Source organism: Clarias gariepinus, chromosome 7 (genome assembly GCF_024256425.1).
Source record: "Clarias gariepinus isolate MV-2021 ecotype Netherlands chromosome 7, CGAR_prim_01v2, whole genome shotgun sequence".
NCBI lineage: Eukaryota > Metazoa > Chordata > Actinopteri > Siluriformes > Clariidae > Clarias > Clarias gariepinus.
Window position 1 is genome coordinate 39,840,001 of NC_071106.1, and position 17,500 is coordinate 39,857,500.

The 17,500-nt window shown below is 41.4% G+C and overlaps 2 protein-coding genes across 3 annotated transcripts in view; both read right to left on the bottom strand.

Moving 5' to 3' along the window:
* The window catches only part of LOC128527565 (MOB kinase activator 2), a 9,521-nt gene extending 4,857 nt beyond the window's left edge, over positions 1–4,664 (bottom strand). Inside the window, exon 1 of the mRNA XM_053500001.1 lies at positions 4,240–4,664. Within this exon, the coding sequence (XP_053355976.1) occupies positions 4,240–4,331 (92 nt within the window). The 5' untranslated portion in view covers positions 4,332–4,664. The remainder of the gene's footprint in view (positions 1–4,239) is intronic.
* Positions 4,665–9,544: 4,880 nt separating this feature from the next.
* The window catches only part of ppp6r2b (protein phosphatase 6, regulatory subunit 2b), a 22,521-nt gene continuing 14,565 nt past the window's right edge, over positions 9,545–17,500 (bottom strand). For both annotated transcript variants that reach the window (XM_053500623.1, XM_053500622.1), the window contains exons 8-23: positions 17,123–17,236; positions 16,628–16,751; positions 16,126–16,278; positions 15,848–16,033; positions 15,627–15,691; positions 15,311–15,426; positions 14,635–14,720; positions 14,116–14,213; positions 13,794–13,845; positions 13,459–13,586; positions 13,201–13,352; positions 12,081–12,246; positions 11,765–11,832; positions 11,509–11,680; positions 10,844–10,923; positions 9,545–10,754 (exon numbers count right to left, since the gene is read on the bottom strand). In XM_053500623.1, the coding sequence (XP_053356598.1) occupies positions 10,854–10,923; positions 11,509–11,680; positions 11,765–11,832; positions 12,081–12,246; positions 13,201–13,352; positions 13,459–13,586; positions 13,794–13,845; positions 14,116–14,213; positions 14,635–14,720; positions 15,311–15,426; positions 15,627–15,691; positions 15,848–16,033; positions 16,126–16,278; positions 16,628–16,751; positions 17,123–17,236 (1,750 nt within the window). In that variant the 3' untranslated portion in view covers positions 9,545–10,754; positions 10,844–10,853. The remainder of the gene's footprint in view (positions 10,755–10,843; positions 10,924–11,508; positions 11,681–11,764; positions 11,833–12,080; positions 12,247–13,200; positions 13,353–13,458; positions 13,587–13,793; positions 13,846–14,115; positions 14,214–14,634; positions 14,721–15,310; positions 15,427–15,626; positions 15,692–15,847; positions 16,034–16,125; positions 16,279–16,627; positions 16,752–17,122; positions 17,237–17,500) is intronic.

Here is a 17,500-nt window from a genome sequence, read left to right on the forward strand (position 1 = left end):
ATCAGTTTCGCCTGCATGCTTGAGTTTTTGTGAATTCTAGAAACTCAGAGCTTTGACTTTCTGCAGCTGCTCATCAGAATGAGGAAGATGATGATGAAGAGGATGATGACAAAGATAAAGGTGATGATGATCACATCCATCTCTAACTGAGCCGTTACTATAGAAACCGTAAGGCACTGGGCTAATGGGCTAATTTAACTGCATGCAAAACAGTCGAGTCACACTGCAAACACACACAAAATGGCTCTTTATGTGTGTGTGTGTGTGTGTGTGTGTGTGTGTGTCTGTTTACACAGCAAGGGAAAGTCCTGATAACGTCAATCAGGACTTCAGTGTAAAACCTTGAAATGACCGAACAGTCACAGGAAAGAATGTGTGTGTGTGTGTGTGTGTGCTTTTTCCAATTACTAAAGCAACATAACATTGTCATGTATAATGTAAATAAAATAAAAAATTCCTTGTACATTTTTGTCAAAACACCCACACACACACACGCGCGCACACACACATATATACGCAATCACACACAGACTAACAAACACACTAAAAGAAACAGACACAAGCATAAACACACACACACACACACACAACCCCCCCCCCCCAACACACACACACACACACTTGAAAAATCCTCTAAACTACCAAAAGTAAGCTTTAGTAACAAAAACGCATTTTATTAAAACATTTAGAAACATTAAGGTTCCTTATTTTCAAAAAACGCTGAAAGAACCGCTGTAAAGCTCACAGTCCAAACTCCAGTTTTCAGATCCAGAACCTGTCTAAAGTTTTACATTAAAGTTCCATTAAAGTTCCTTCAAGGGTTATTTTGGTACTGAAATTCATTTTAGTTCCTAAGAAGGTTCTACTTCAAACACTCTCTAATTAACTCCTTGTTCTCAAAGAGATACAAGCAGAAGAACTTTTCATGGTTCTAAATTTAGTCTTTTTGAGGAGATTGAGGTTAGAAGCTTTATTCTTTTTTAAAACTTACAGTTTCTACACTTTCAAAACATATTCTTCATGAGTTTATCTGAGAAAAGTTCTACATAGAACCTGATACCTTATAGCAAAGTAAATTCCTAAAAATAGTCAAGCAACAGTTGAAGGAACCATATACATGTGGGTTTCATATCATTATTGTCTTTTGAACATCTAGAACCTCATCATTACAAAGGCGTGACTACCTACTAGACACCGCTAAAAAGGTTCCCCATTGGTTCTTTTTGTTGATTAATGGGTCTAGATTTCGAAACAGGTCCGAATAGGATTGTTTATGTAAAGAAAGTCAAGTTGTAAAATTTTACATAAAATATTAATTAATTAATTAATTAATTAATTTTTAACAGAAGACAAAAAGGGCTCTAATAAGATTTTAGAAATAATATTATAATTTAAAGAGGTTCTTTGGATGGTTCATGAATCTATCTTTCTTTAGAAGGAGATTCTACTTGGAGAACTACAGTATCTGATACACGTTTTATAAAGGAGCGGGATTTTAAACCTTTAAAAATTTTAATTTATTTAAAATTAGTTGATTAGTTGACTATGAGTTGATTAGTTTACTGGTTTGGAGAAATTTTTAATGGTTCTGTGTGGAACCCTACAGCAGAGTGTGCAGCTTTGTGAAAAGGTTCCAAGCTAGAACTTATTCAGTAATAAGAACCATTAGTGATTAAAAAAAAGCGTTAAGAAGAGACAGTTCCGGATTCAGGATTCAGAATCCAAAGAACCATCCTGAGAACCTGTGGTGAACCTTGTAGAAGGACAACTAAAGAAAGTTCTGAAGGTTTAAGAATGGAGAACCATTATAGGAACTATCAAAAGAACACCACCAAGGTTTCCATGAGGGAGCAACCTGAAGCCGATAGGAAAAGTGCGCTAGATTTAATAAAAAGTATTACTCCAAGATCTTATGGACATTCGGTGGAAATTAATTTCTCCTGAATGAGAACGTTTGGTTCTACTCACAGAGAAACAGAAAGGGTGTGTTCTGCTGAATGTTTGACCAGGACGCCGTTCTGTTTGCTTTGGCTTCAGTAGCGTAGCTGGTACGCAGGAGTGCGCTCGCTCACAGTCACACCAACTGATCATTTTTACATTATTGTGCCAGAGAACGGCGAGGTGCCGGTTCTCGTGTCCGTCTCTGACGCACGATCGGTTCTGCGATTGAACTCGCACGGCTGTGAAGCGATGGCTGGAACACACACTCTGGAAGTCAGTATGTGGATCGAAGCCAAACATGAGGAAGCAATTGTGTTGGTGACGGAGGTGGAGTGCAGCAGCGGTTCCCCACGTCACAGCCGGTTCTGTTAGAAGCATTTAGACATAGAGCAGATTTACAGATACAGAGGAGCAGTGAGGAGGGGACGGACCGCGCAGAACCATGTGGCAGCATTTTGCAGGAAATGCCTCTATAGACCTGGTGAGAGAGTGGGAACAAACTCGCACAGAAACATCATCAGCCAACAGAACCACCCAAAGGTGCTGCTGGGACCCTCTCACGGTTCTCTGTTAGACATAGCACCGCTCTCTGAGGTTTTTATTGCAGTGTTATTTCCCTAAAAACCACGGCAACACTGTATTACGCATATTAATGCAAATTAGCAACATATTACTAGATAATTACTGAACTGCGTTCTCAAAATGGTTATTTGGACAATTCTGTGCATCTTAATGTTCCTCTGAGAACCTTGAAGCGTTTCAACTGATGTGACTTCCTGAATTTCTGATCTTTAACAGCAGAGAGCAAAACCTCCTGTATGAGGGTTCCTCCAAAGATACAACCAAGACTGTAGAAGACATTCTCACGACAGAAAATGTCATAAGTACCTAGAGAAAACCCATCAGGCACAGGGAGAACGTGCAAAGTCCACACACCTGGAGCTGAAGCGGGAATTGGACCCTCAACCCTGGAGGTGTAAGGCCTTACACAACCTTTAGCAAAGTTCTAAACCATAAAGAGACAATACAGCTTCCTAAATGTGTTCTAATGAGAACCGTTTCTGAAAAAGGAACCCACCTGTTGTAGTGCCCCATATAAAACCGTTTTTTAACCAGGGCCATCTTAAAATATAAAATATTCTTCACTGCCCGACTATAGAATTATAGCGGTTCTGTAACTTTCTAAAATGGTTCTACTTTTATTTATTCTGATAGAGAAACACAGTTTCATGAAGTTCAGTTCCATAAACTTGTAACGTGTGACGTCGCTTTCTGAAACAAACGGCTGTACGGTTCCACATAGAGCCATTAAGGATTCGAGCAAACACACCTTAAAAAGTGTCTTATATTATTAATATATTTCTTTTAACTTTTTATTTTCTTTTATAAATATCGGACGCTCAAGCTCGTCTTACAGAACAGGCAGCGTCCTTTAGGACCCGGACACAGAACCGTAAACCACAATAGGAGACACTCTGCTGTACGGTTCAAGACAGAACCCAATGAGGATCCCCCCCCAAAAAAAAGGAGAACTGAATAACACCTGCATCCTTACAACACTAACACTAATACATACACGCTGCTGTGAACTAGCCGTTACTATGGAAACCATGACATATTAGAGCGAGCGCATTAAGATAAACCTGCAGTACTGTCAAAGCTGCTGTTAGAAAGAATTAATCAACACTTTCTGACCAATCAGAGCGCAGGATCCAGACTCTGGTGTAAAGCACTGATGTTTTACAGCATGATGCTTTTATTCACTTCCTGTCCAGCACACAGAATGTAAATACGTAATAAGTGTTTACCCATGAACAGGTGCTGCATGTTGCAAAAAAGGCACACACACACGCGCGCGAACACACACACACACACACACACACACACCTTGGACATATTCATTAATGCAACTATTCAAAGCAATGCTAAATTGAAATTATTTCTGACCCAGAAGCTCTGAAAGGAAAGTTAATGCAGCAGGTTAATTTTATTTTACAAACAAACAAAATAACAAACAAACATTTTTTGTTTTGTTTTGTGGGGACCTGGACTAGAAATGTCCCCACAAGGTCATAAGTGTCAGATATTACACTGAAATGTGGTCTCACTAGGATATTAAAACACACCCACACGTGTGCGTGCACACACACACACACACACACACACACACACACATTTTCAATCACACAGTTAAACATCAGTTTTTTTGTGATTTCACACTCTCCGTCTTTTCCAAATGTGTGTGTGCTAATTAGTGTATAGTGTATGTGTAATGTGTGTATGTGTGTTCACACTCACAGTTTCAGTGCGTTGATGTCTCCATAGTTCTCCACAGTCAGAGTGTGTGAGGCCTCGTCCCCAGAGCCAGTAAAACTCTGACATCCCCCCATAGCCAGAGAGGAGCCTCTCCATGAGACGACTCTCACTCTCTCTCTCTCTCTCTCTCTCTTCAACACACACACACACACACACACACACACACACACTCACGATGATTGCCTTGGACCTCTTTACAGATTCATGCTTTCACACACACACACACACTCCTTCACACACTCGCTTTTAGGCAAGTCCACGTCAGACGTTTAAAAGTTCTCCTGTCTGCTTTCTGTTTTTCTCTACACCACAGGCTGTGTTCTCTCTCTCTCTCTCTCCCTCTCTCTCTCACACACACACACTCTCACACACACAAAGCAGACAGACAGGTTCCACAAGTGCTGAGAAAATATTTACACACACACACTGAAGCCCACCCCTAACCCAACACATGGCTCTTCCTTTTTTCTTTTTTTTTCTTTTTTTCTTTTTCCCCCTCCCTCCTGACGTGACGTTCCTCTCCTGTAGGAGCGCTGTCGTACTCGGTTCTCCTACACGTTCCTAATAAAAGTATTCACTCTGAGGTTCTTCAAACACACATCTGCTGCTCGGAACCATTTACCGGTTTGCATGTCAGATATTTTCACCTCCGTTTATTCTCAAAAAAAGAAGAAAATTTCTGCATCTTGTATTACAGAAAACACCCTTCAGCCACAGCTTCCACCTTCAGAGGGAGACCGGGTTCCTTCAGGGTTCCTCAGAAGGGGTGTGAGGAGTTCAGCTTCCTAAATGGGTTTCACTTTACTCACATCATCTGTTGTGGCATTTTCAAATTCTTACACACTTTCAAAATAAAGATTTCCTCATTCGTGAAATACTGGTCCTGTGTAGAACCCTAGAACTCTTCGTTAGAACCCTGTCCCCGTTAAGCGTGTACACAGAGGTTAACACACGTTTCTAGCTAAATAATCTAAACTAAGTAATGTATGTACACAATTTAGAACTGTTAAGGTCCTCAATAAGTTTTTAATTTAATTTAAAATTAATTATCACTGATTCATCAATTATATAAATGCAATTATATAAGTAATTATATAATTATTATAATTGGCCTGTATGTAATGAAAACACTCCCAGTAGACGTGGCTCCTCCTGTGGAAGCCAAGGAATCATCAATAACTAGTTCATTAGTAATGAATATTCTAACAAGCTCTTAAGAACCGATGAAGAACACGTTTAATTTTAAGTGTGTGTATAGATTGGCTAAGTGTGTGATGGGACCTTAAACCCCTTCAGATGAAGGAAACCTAGCTGTAGAGTTCTACACAGAACCTTTAAACAGGTAGACAAACAGAAGAGCTCTTGAAGGTTCTCGATCCTGAGAGATTGTAAAGGATTTTGCGGTTCTAAATCATTAACATTGTGTCTGTGGAATCCTACAGCTAAACACCAGACCATCAGAAGAGAACCCAAGAACAAGAACCACCAAACAATTATAAATAAATAATGTTTTTGGATAAAGTGTGCATATTTACATAATAGAGGTTCATCATGATCGCAAATTATTTGCTAATTAAAATCTGTCACATACAGAAAGACACACAGTGAACTGAAACGTTTACGCGACTCACCCTGACCTGAAATAGCTCAATTATATTTACATTACAAAATAAAAATACATTATGAGAAATTTACTTTAATAAATACAATTGTACTAAAGATAGAATTGGCAGTAAACTTGAAATTAACTGATAAAATAAAATAGAATTAAAGTAGCAATTTAAAGGAATAGGAACAAGATTTAGAAAATGAAAGTGTAAACTGTAAAAATTATTTCAATATAAAAGTGTAAAAATGTTAATGTTAAAAAAAATTAACATCTAAAATTTAACACCTAAAGTGTCGTTTAAACACTCTTCACTCTGATCTTTAATTAATTTACAGCCAAACATTACAAAAACGGTCCAGTCCAATAGAACCCTCATCAACCCGTAAAGCCAGCAGTGCGCCAATTAGACCCTTTTGTGGCTCTGGACTCAGACCTGTGTGGGCGTGGCCTGTACCTCTATCCAATCAGAGCTGGAAGAAATGTCTGTGCAGGTGTTTAGGAGAATAATAAAATAATATTCGACATCTTCACATGTGAGAAATCTTTATTGATTTGATAAAGCCAAAATAAAGAAGTACAGAACCGCGTAAATAAGAATAATAAAAAAAAATTACAATAAAAACACACACAAGCTGAAGGCAGGAGATACTTTACAACACTCGATTAAAATATATGATTTTATTATTATTATTATTATTATTATTATTATTATACACCAGCATTTTGTCTACATGTTTAGACACAGTGCATGTTTATTATTTTTCCCTCAGGTTCACGTTACCCATCTCACACACACACACACACACACACACACACACACCATAACTAAGAGTTAATAACCTGAAACTGCAATTAAGACAACCTGGGAAGAAAAAAAAAAAATCAACTTTCAGTAAGAAAAAGTTTTAATTTCACACAAAGTCTGGTGTCGCGACTGGAGCAGAAACTGAGACGACAGGATGGTGTGAGGGAGGAATCATAGTACGATGGGTTTTACAGTCATAAAGAGACGAGAGTAAAAACACACGACCGCAGCGACACTGTGACACTAAATCGGCTACTGGAATATTTACTACATTTTTGTACATCATTTTTTTTACAAACAGGAAGTCAAGTGCTACTGTAGAGGCACCACGAACAGAACAGCTGCTGCATAAACCAGAGGAAACAAAGTGCAGGGAATCTGGAAGACGCGATAAAAGAGCCAAAAGAAATACAATAGAAACAGAGCAGAAGGCAGTGTAGAAGTAAACGAGTGAGTACTCTGACACACACACACACACACACACACACACGTGTTAGAGCGATAAAACCAGAAAGAAGTGGATGGGAAAAATGATCATCATCATCATGAGTGTAACACAGCGCCGTTCTGTATCTCATCAACTGGAGTTAAACCCCAGGTGGGCGTGGCCTACAGCACAACAATACTAAATAAAATAAAAAACTCTACTGCTTGCCATTATGTCCCTGTAAACCACAGCAGTGTGTGTGTGTGTGTGTGTTGCATCTCCGAAATTTCCTCCTCCTCCTTGATGAAACACACGTTAATGTTCACGTTGTTGCACGTGTTTAAACATTAATGATTATGTGAATGTGAGCTTAATTTAAAGACATTGTTTATAACGAAAGTTTTATCCACAAACACACACACTCACATCATGTGGTGTTTGTTCTGTGAGATGAGAAGCTCGGTCTCAACATGTGAACATGGCTTGTTTGTTTGTTTATCATTAAGCTTTCTTAAAAACAAACAGAAAAAAAAACACTTGACCTGTTCATGTATGTACATATCTGGAACTCATCACCACTCAATAACCTCACGTTCATCTGTAACATTCATCACCACGACCATCAGCTCCATTATCACCGCAATCATTACCTAAATCCATCACCGTCATCACCGTCATCACCTCCACCATCAATATCACCATCATCACGTTACAGCATTACAGTCTTTGCCATCATCACCATCATCTCATCTTCATCCACGTTGTCACAATCCTTCATAATCTTCCCAATCATGTTGTTCATCACCATCATCATCACCATCATCACCATCACCATCACCATCATCACCATCATCATCACCACCACCATCATCACCACCACCACCACCATCATCACCAGCATCACCACCATCATCATCACCATCACCATCATCATCACCATCATCATCACCACCATCGTCGTCAACAGCATTTTATAATTTCTGGTTTTAAAGAGTCAAGTTTGAACAGTGCAAATAAACGAACCCAGCTGAGAAATGTGCAAATTCACAAATAACTTAAAACACAGGGTGTGTGTGTGTGTGTGTGTGTGTGTTGTGAAGCCAAATCCAATGATCAAAGCCGCCTCATGTTATTGCACACGCACACACACACACACACACACAGTGGCTCTGTAGTCTGTACTGATTTACACAGTGATAATGTTTATATCTACACTTAATCATTTCATTTCTACACCTGATGAAAACATGAACGCACTCAGACGTCATAAACGTCAAAATAATGTAAAACTATCACATGATCATTTCTGCCTCCGAGTCTTTTAGAACAAAAAGAACAATAAAATAAATACGCGATCATCATACCTGAGAAAACAAGCTACCGCCCACAGCGCACTCGTCAGCCTGACATAAGTGTGTCATAACGCCGCGTCACATGACCTGTTCCAGCCAATCAGACACAGGCAATGTGCTGGGGTCACAGTGTGTCATGACAGCATTCATGAAGAGAAAATAAATAAAGTGACTAACAGTAAGCAGTGAGAGTTAGAATCACAGCCATGGCACTGTAGGTACACGGATGGGATTTTTTTTATGATGCGCTTACGGCAGGTTACGGCACTCTTATGATGCAGCGTCTGGGAAAGATTGTGGGGGAAAGAAAAGGTTTTTAAAAATAATCTCTTACACACTCACACACACACACACACACACACACACAATGGAATAAGTAACACAGCCACACAGTAAAAGCTTATTGCACATTCATTTATTTAAAGGCTGCCTACATTGGGGTCTTCATAACACATTCATGAGCGCTGCGTACGGAACCGTGATTCTTATTACACTTTTTATTCTCATCCTGCAAGTTGTAACTAACGCATACTTATACAGGCTTATAATGGCTCTATTACACGACCACGATAACGTCTGGCATCTGCCTTCTCTGGACGTTTATTTATTTATTTTTTTTCTAATGAAGATTTAAATTAATTTCTTTTACTCTGATGGACGTTTGAAGTAATTTAAATGAGACACTTGGTTTAAGGGGTCTAAGCAGAACCGTGAAGGGTTCTCTTGATACAGGAACTACAGTAGAACCCTTACAGGTTGTAAAGTTTCTAAGTGTATTGATAAATGTTTGGAGAAAAATGACTGTATTTGATTCTTGTTGCTAATTGAAAAAACATATTCCGGTTTTAAAAACATTTGTTTATTTATTTTGGTTTTACTAATTAATGAATATATACATTTATATATGTTTATTACATAGACATTATAATCTATTCATTTGGTTACACATTAACTTATAATTATTTTATCAATTTAAAAAAATGCTTTTGTATCATTTTCTTTTTTATTTACGGACAAAAAGTGCTAATGTATACTCTATTCACATTCACATCAGTATTTGAGTTTTTGCATATCACCCCACCCCCCCACCCCCCCACCGGGCATTATGGTCCAGTGCATAAATGTTGGCACCCCTACACTATTACTATAACGTTACATTTTTATTCTTGCTCTGTGTTTTTTTTTAAGTTAGAGAAAATATTCAGTTATTTAAAAATATTAAACAAATAAAAAAAACATGAAGGCTTTTGTGAAACAGGTGTTTATATATAGAGAGAAATTTACTTTAGATGACTGTGTAGGAATTTCCTATGGAGGACAAAGAGAGCCATAAAACTTACATGATAATTATAATATAAAAATAATTCACTAATAAAAAAAAAAGAATATTTTTGAACAAGAAAATTATTAATTAATTTGTTTAGTTATTTACTTATTAATTAAATCATCAGAGCCTAATTGTAATGGTGAGCGCAGCCATTAAAATAACCTTAAGTGCAAAATTAATATGAAAAGTAAAAAGAAAATTTAAAAAATAATAAAGAGGAACTGAAAAAATAAAGTAAAACAAACAAAAAAAGATTTTTCAATATGTATAAATACAGTAATTCAGTTATTATTTAGTTACTTTGTTTAGTTTGTCTCCAAATTTACACTTTTTATTTTTAAATAATGATGTCATTATGATTAATTTTATTTGATTTTAAACGTAAACCTCAGTTTTACATTAGTCGGCTCTTTCGTCCCCTTCTGCGGTTCTTTCGTCTCGGCTGGACAAACAGAAACGATGTGGGCGATTCAGAGACGAACCTCATTAAAGCTTCAGGAACGCGCTGAGAACTTGCAAAAGAAGAATAAAAAGTGTCCGTTTGGAGTTTGGAGCGCAGTGTACCATAAACCCTAATGTCACCACTGTGAACATGTCATAAGCCTGTCGTAGAGACTCCAGCAGTAAGTTAATGCTGTGTGTGTGTGTGTGTGTGTTATAAATAGCCAGTGTATGTAGCCGTAAGAAGAAGCCACGCTAACTGTAGATTTCAGCTGTACTCGTGTTTATAAACATTAATAACTGCAGTAATCCGCATTATTACACCTCGGTGCCGCGGCCCGGCTCGCCGCTGCTCACGGAGGAGAATCACTCACACGCTGCCTTTCAGTCCTGGGTTATAACGTGAACACACTCAGGGGAAACCAACGCTTGTTTTGTTGTGGGCGGGGCAGTGATGATGTCACAAACACCTTTTGGAGGAGGAGGAGAAGGAGGAGGAGACTCCGAGCGTTTTCGTCAGACCTTTAACGCCTTCCCTAAAAAGAGAGACACAGAGCGATGAAGCCGTGAGTACGGCATGATGCAAATGTGTGAAGCGTGACGTGACGCGCAGTCGCAAACTCACGTGTTCCCCTTCAGTCCGTCTTCTGCTCCGTCGCTGGAGGTGGTTCGGCTACGACGTCTGGCGACTTGGTGTCCGAATCGCTGGAACGGTTAAGAGCAAAAAAACATCGGGTCAGGAACATACACCTCGTGTGTGTGTGTGTGTATGTGTATGTGTGTGTATAGTCTTACACGTATGTGTTTAAAAAGTGTCTACATTTTAATTAAAATAATATACAGTTGCAAGCAATGATGAGCGGGTCCAAGCACCAGAAGGACAGTAAACACAGGGGGCGAATACATTTAAAGGAGACATACCAATAGCATTGCGACTCGTAGAATAAAGGGAATTTTATGCCAAGACCTTCAAAAGGACCCAGATTCATTTTGATGTCACTCAGGACGTTATCAGCTACTTTTTGACACAAGTTTAAGGCATCGTCACGGCTGACCTGATTGAGAGACCAAAAACCCCTTCATAATTTTGCATCCTAATTGTCCAGAGATCAAATAGGCCACGTTTGCTGGCGACTGTACAAGTCCCCCAGGAGGACAACATCAAAATCCATTGGGTGCATTTTGCAACTGACCCAAAACGACGTCATTGCAAACTGGCTCCGTGTTTTAGACGTAAGGAGGAAAGACTTGAGGCTGTGTAATGGTGTGTGTGTGTGTGTGTGTGTGTACCCGCTGAAGGTGGCTTTCTCAGTTTTCTCTGTTATGCTGTCCTTGTCTCCGCTTGCGTCGCTCCTCTCCTCATCATCCTCACTATCTGAGCCGCTGGAGCTGCTGTCCGACGCCACCAGAGGAGCTTTCCTCGCTCCACACACGTTCCACACACACGCCGCCGAGCCCCTGTCTGAAACACACACACGCACATGTTTTCTATATGTGGAGCAAATCAGATAAAGAACACACGAAGGGAAAGCGAGAGCGTCCTCACCTTCCTGATCCTGTTTATCCGAGGTCTCCGAGTCGACAGGAGAGCTGCAGCGCGCTCCGGAGTCTGAGCTACACACCGCAAGAGACACACACACCGCAAGAGACACACACACCGCAAGAGACACACACACCGCAAGAGACACACACACCGCAAGAGACACACACACCGCAAGAGACACACACACCGCAAGAGACACACACACCGCAAGAGACACACAACGCATGAGACACACAACGCATGAGACACACTCCGTCAGAGATGCTTTCCTTAGTAAATTTCACTGAAGAGGAGTTTAGACAGGGGTGCGTGAACTCACCAGCAGAAAGGCTGGAAGTCGGTGAACGTGGCCCAGCCCTTATCCTCGCTGTCGTTCAGCGGAGCCGTGGTGCTGCCCCACACGCCTGACCCGCTGTCGATAGCCACGCCCGCAAAGTCTGCCTTAAAGTTAAAATCATCCTCAAAACTCGCCACCCAACCAGGACCTGCTCCGAGAGAGAGAGAGAGAGAGAGATTGAGACAGAGAGAGAGACACTTTCTCTTTGACTGCAGAGTTTTATATATACTGTATATAGATTACACACAGTGAAACCTCGGATTACGAGTAACGCTGTTTGTGAGCGTTCCACAAGACGAGCAAAGATTTTTTTAGAAATTTTGACTTGAAAAACGAACAAGTCTTGGTTTACAAGTACGGCGTATCATATAATCACACACGTGCTTCTTATTTTGACGCCGAGCGTGTTTCTTCCTCTTGCGCTGCAGAATCGTGGGTAATCGTCTCCCCTGCTGGGTCTTAGTGCGCGTCTCTTACTGGTATAATCAACATCCGTGCGCACGTTTTCTCCCTCAGCCTGTCGTAATGTGTGGGCGCGCGCGTAGTTTGACACCGTGCTGGTTCTCTCTTTCTCTCTCGCCTTCAGTGTGTGTGTGTTTGTGAACCAGCACGGTGTCAAATTATGTGCGCACACACATAAATGGAAACGTTTATTTGTCGGGATTTACTTTTACTTTTTTTTTAAAAGGTAAAGTGCAGGTTATTTTTTTTTTTTTACTTTATATTTTGTATTAATTATTTTATGTATTTATTTTTTGGGCTGTGGAACAAATAATTTGAGTTTTCATTATTTCTTATGGGAAAATTAAACTTGGTTTCCAAGTGTTTTGGAATACAAGCCCGCTTCTGGGACGAATTATGCTCGTGATCTGAGGTTCCACTGTGTGGAATATATATATATATTCCTGTTTTTTTTGTAAGCTTTTTACTGAGAATGAAAATATTAGTCATGCCTTGAATATTGAGAGAGAGAGAGAGAGAGAGAGACCTACATATGGAGAGAGAGAGTAAAATTATTACTTTATTATTATAATAATAGTTAAACAGCACTGGAAGTGGAGACTCCTTCCCTAAAGGGTAACACTGGTCAGTAGGTGCTCACTCTGAGGAAGGCTGCTGTCCTTGTCCGCGTCCTCACTCCTGCTACCGTCCGGACTCTGCTTGCCGTCTGGAAAACACTCCAGGTCAGGTGACCCCAGACGCCTCAGAGCCCCGCCCTCCACCTCGGTCTTCAGAGCCGGAGTCACACCGAACCTGCCGCGGGAAACGCACAGGGGTTTAGACCGAAATGTGTGACGTGGCCTAGTGGGAGCTTTTATACTCTGTACTCTCAGTGTGGACAGAAGCATGATCATGTGACCTGGTTCTAGACTTCACTTGTGCTGCATAGTTGATTTCTTTATCCTCCCAGATGTCCTCCTCCTCATCGGCGTCATCAAACGCACGGATTTTACCCTTAGTGCAGGCCTGAAACGCTCCCGCGCTCGGCTACACACACACACACACACACACAAAACCTTAGTCACGTACTGTATGCGGAATACCAGAGACATTAAAAGTAATTATTTGTTTTAGCTCTCTGTAAAATAAAAGTCTCCTTATAAAAGTTCCCATTGCTGACACTCGCTATAATAAGAGTCCTCGCGCTAATGTGAGTGTGAGCTGTGAAAGCAGGTTAAACACGCTGAGACTCACGCCTTCATCCACCAGGGTGCACTTCACTCCTCCCATACGACTGAACGCTGCACTGAAACACACACACACACATCTCATAAATCATCACACACTACACAATAATCTCACACACACACACACACACACAGAATAATGAATACTATAACTGGATTAAGGTGAAATGATCAGAGGCACAAGAGGCGCGGGGGGGGAAGGGGGATTGGCAGAGGGCGCACTGCTAGGGCGGGGTCAGAAGCGCTAGTCATAAGCATTCTTTCCATCTGAGTGTCTGAGACATTTACAACATGTTTATAACACGTTTATAAAGAGGGCGTGAAGTTACTTGATGCCTTCGTCGTGTTCTCCAAACTCATCATCATTAAATCCAAACTGATCCACAAAGTTTGCCGTCATCTGCTGCATCTGGTAATCAGAAAAGACCTGAAACACACACACACACACACACACACAACAGGAAATGTGAATATTCCAATTAGCCTCATCTGCAGGTCATTGGACGGTGGGAGGAAACCGGAGGACCCGGAGGAAACCCACCAAGCACGAGGAGAACATACAAACTCCATGCACACAAAACAAAGGCGGGAATTGAACCCGGACCCTGGTGGTGCAGGACGACGATGCTAACCACTACACCACCGTGCCGCTTAATATTTATTAGAATATTAAAAACATTTAAAACAATAAAAATAAGTTAAAGTAAACAATATGAATATGTAAATTTTCTTTTAATTGAAAATAAATACATGGTATAAACATGTAATTTTATTATTATTCAAAATATTGTGATGTTCAGTGATTTATTTTCGCCGTAAGACACACTTATTCTTTTTTTTTATCTTACCAGATCCACTGCGTTTCTCTTGTTAGTCTCCGCTAAAGTTTCATCAACAAATTTCTGCCAGCGTCCTCTGTAATCCTCAGGTAGACCTGAAAACACACACACACACTTTAAAAAAAACAACAACAAAAAACATTTTGGTTTAAGAGTTTCCAAATCAAAATTTTTTTTTTTGACCAGGAACTAAATGTGCGTGTGTGTGTGTGCGTGTGTGTGTGTGTGTGTGTGCGCGCTTATTGAAGGAAAATTAATCATTTGTATGAATTTCTTTTAAGATCCAGTGACTTCGGCTCGTTAAGATAAACAACATAAAAGTCAGTAAGTTTGCGATTGAATGAAATAAATTACTGATTTAACCCTGAGAGCAGATTTCTGTGATTTAGTTTTTAAGTGGATTCACACACTCAGGAGTGAAACAGCAGAACACACTCATTATTTACATTTACATTAGTACATTTGGCAGACGCTCTTATCCAGAGCGACTTACATTTTTATCTCATTACACATCTGAGCAGTTGAGGGTTAAGGGCCGCGCTCAAGGGCCCAACAGTGGCAACTTGGTGGTTGTGGGGTTTGAACCTGGGATCTTCTGAACCGTAGTCCAATGCCTTAACCACTGAGCTACCCCTGGCCCATTATGTAAACACTCATGCAAATGAGAAAAAAAATCAGTTGGTACCGTTTATTAGCTGTGTGACGTGACCCTGCGCAGCGCCGCCTTCCACACTCTGCACCACCGCGTTCGCTATCCGGGTCAGATGCCCCATGTAGCCCCTCCTCATACCACCCTCGGACCTTACACACACACACACACACACACACACACACACACACACACACACACACAGGTTTTATCTCTGCAACAACATTCTAACAACATAATAATTAGGTAATTAATTTTAGACATCAGAAACCACACACACACACACACACACACACACACACACACACACACACACACAGCAGACCACATTTAGCTTTTACGTGGTCCTTACTGTGTTCTGTCGTTCTCCTCCCAAGCGTCGAGAATCCGCTGTACCAACCTGCAGGTCTGAAACAACTGCACACACACACACACACACACACACACACACACACACACAAAAACATTGAGTGGTTACAAGTGAATAGATTGTCTAGGGGAGGGGCTTTGTGTAAAATGGGTGTAGATAAGTTTAAAGGGCGGAGTCAAGGTGTGTACGATCAGAGGTCTTACATGCGAGAGCAGATCCTGGTGTGAGAACATCTCCGTGTCCGCGCTCGTGCTCTCGGGTCGTTTGGGTTCCGGACTCTCCTCCCCCGCCCCGTCTGGACCCGTCCGGTTCTGGCCGAGGACAGCCGAGACACACTGCTCCACTTGGACATGGAGGAAATTGTTCCAGGTGAATTTGAAGAAGAGATCCTGCAGGAGGATGAGTGGAGGAGTGGAACGTTACCGATCAGGAGGAGAAGAGAGAAGTCGGAGAAGTCGAGAGGTTCGAGTCTAGTTCTCACCAGGAGCAGGTTGATCATGTCGAGTCGGCAGAGCTCCCGGTGCATTCTGGGAGCGCGGGTGTGGAGCAGCGCGGCCATCAGCCTGCAGGCGTGGAGTCGGGCGTTCCCGAAGGGTTCCTCCAGAACGCCGAGAGTCGTCAGCATGCTGCACTTCTGTACGAGAGAGGGGGGGGGGGGGAGGAGGGAGGGGGTGGGGGTTCAAGGTTTAACATTTACACCGCTGCGGTGAGACAGTGAAAAGTGGGTGGAGTTGCTCTGCAGGTTGTGGGTGGAGCCTGGTGATTAACCCTAATGATAAAAAAAATTATCTAATTATACAAAGAGATTTGTAGAACCTGTATGTGCACCAGGTGTGTGTGTGTGTGTGTGTGTGTGTGTGTTTAAGAGAGCTTGTGTGAGCTTGTGTGAGCTTGTGTGTGCATGGGTGTGTACATGCACGTGCCCATGAGTATGTGCACAAGTGTGTGTGTGTGTGTGTGTGTGTGTGTGTGTGTGAGAGTACTTTAGGCGGTTCGAGCAGTAGGTGGCGGTAGAGAGTGAGATGTGGCTCGATGCCCAGTAAGATGCTGTTGTTTACAGAATACAACTGATCCAGAGCCTGAGATCCCGGATCTATCAGCTCCACCCTGTAACACACACACACACACACACACACACACACACACACACACACACACACACACACACACAGTATGAGAGAACACATCTGTTGCTTATTAAGGTCTGTCTCAAAGTGAGGGTCGTGTTCAGAGCTGTATATCTCATATCAGACTGTCCTGACCAAAAGTAACCTGTACTCAGGTAAACACATGACCTCGGACATGAACCCCTGACCCTCGACCCCGGACCCTCGACCCCCAACACAGCAATTACCCGTCAGTGAACTTATTTTCATGTCCAAATAACTTTTAGTGCAGAATCTGTCACTTATTTAACGCTTCCTTGTGTGTGTGTGTGTGTGTGTGTGTGTGTGTGTGTGTGTGTGTGTGTTACTCACCCTGATTTGCGAGTCTCTAATAAAGCAAGAAGAACTTGAGTCCCGTTAACGATACAGGCTTCACTTCTCTCTCCCTCAAACATGTTCTTTAATAGAGATTCCACACTCTGCTGTCTGACACACACACACACACACACAAACACACACACACACTTTTTAAATGTTTTAACTGATATAACAACAATCTAGTAACAATAAATCAACTAATTAAAACACAAAAACACTTTCTCTCTCTCACGCACACACGCTCTCGCGCACACACGCTCTCACGCACACTCTCACGCACACTCTCACACTCACTCACACACACACTCTCACACACACACACTCTCACACACACACACACTCTCACACACACACACTCTCACACACACACAC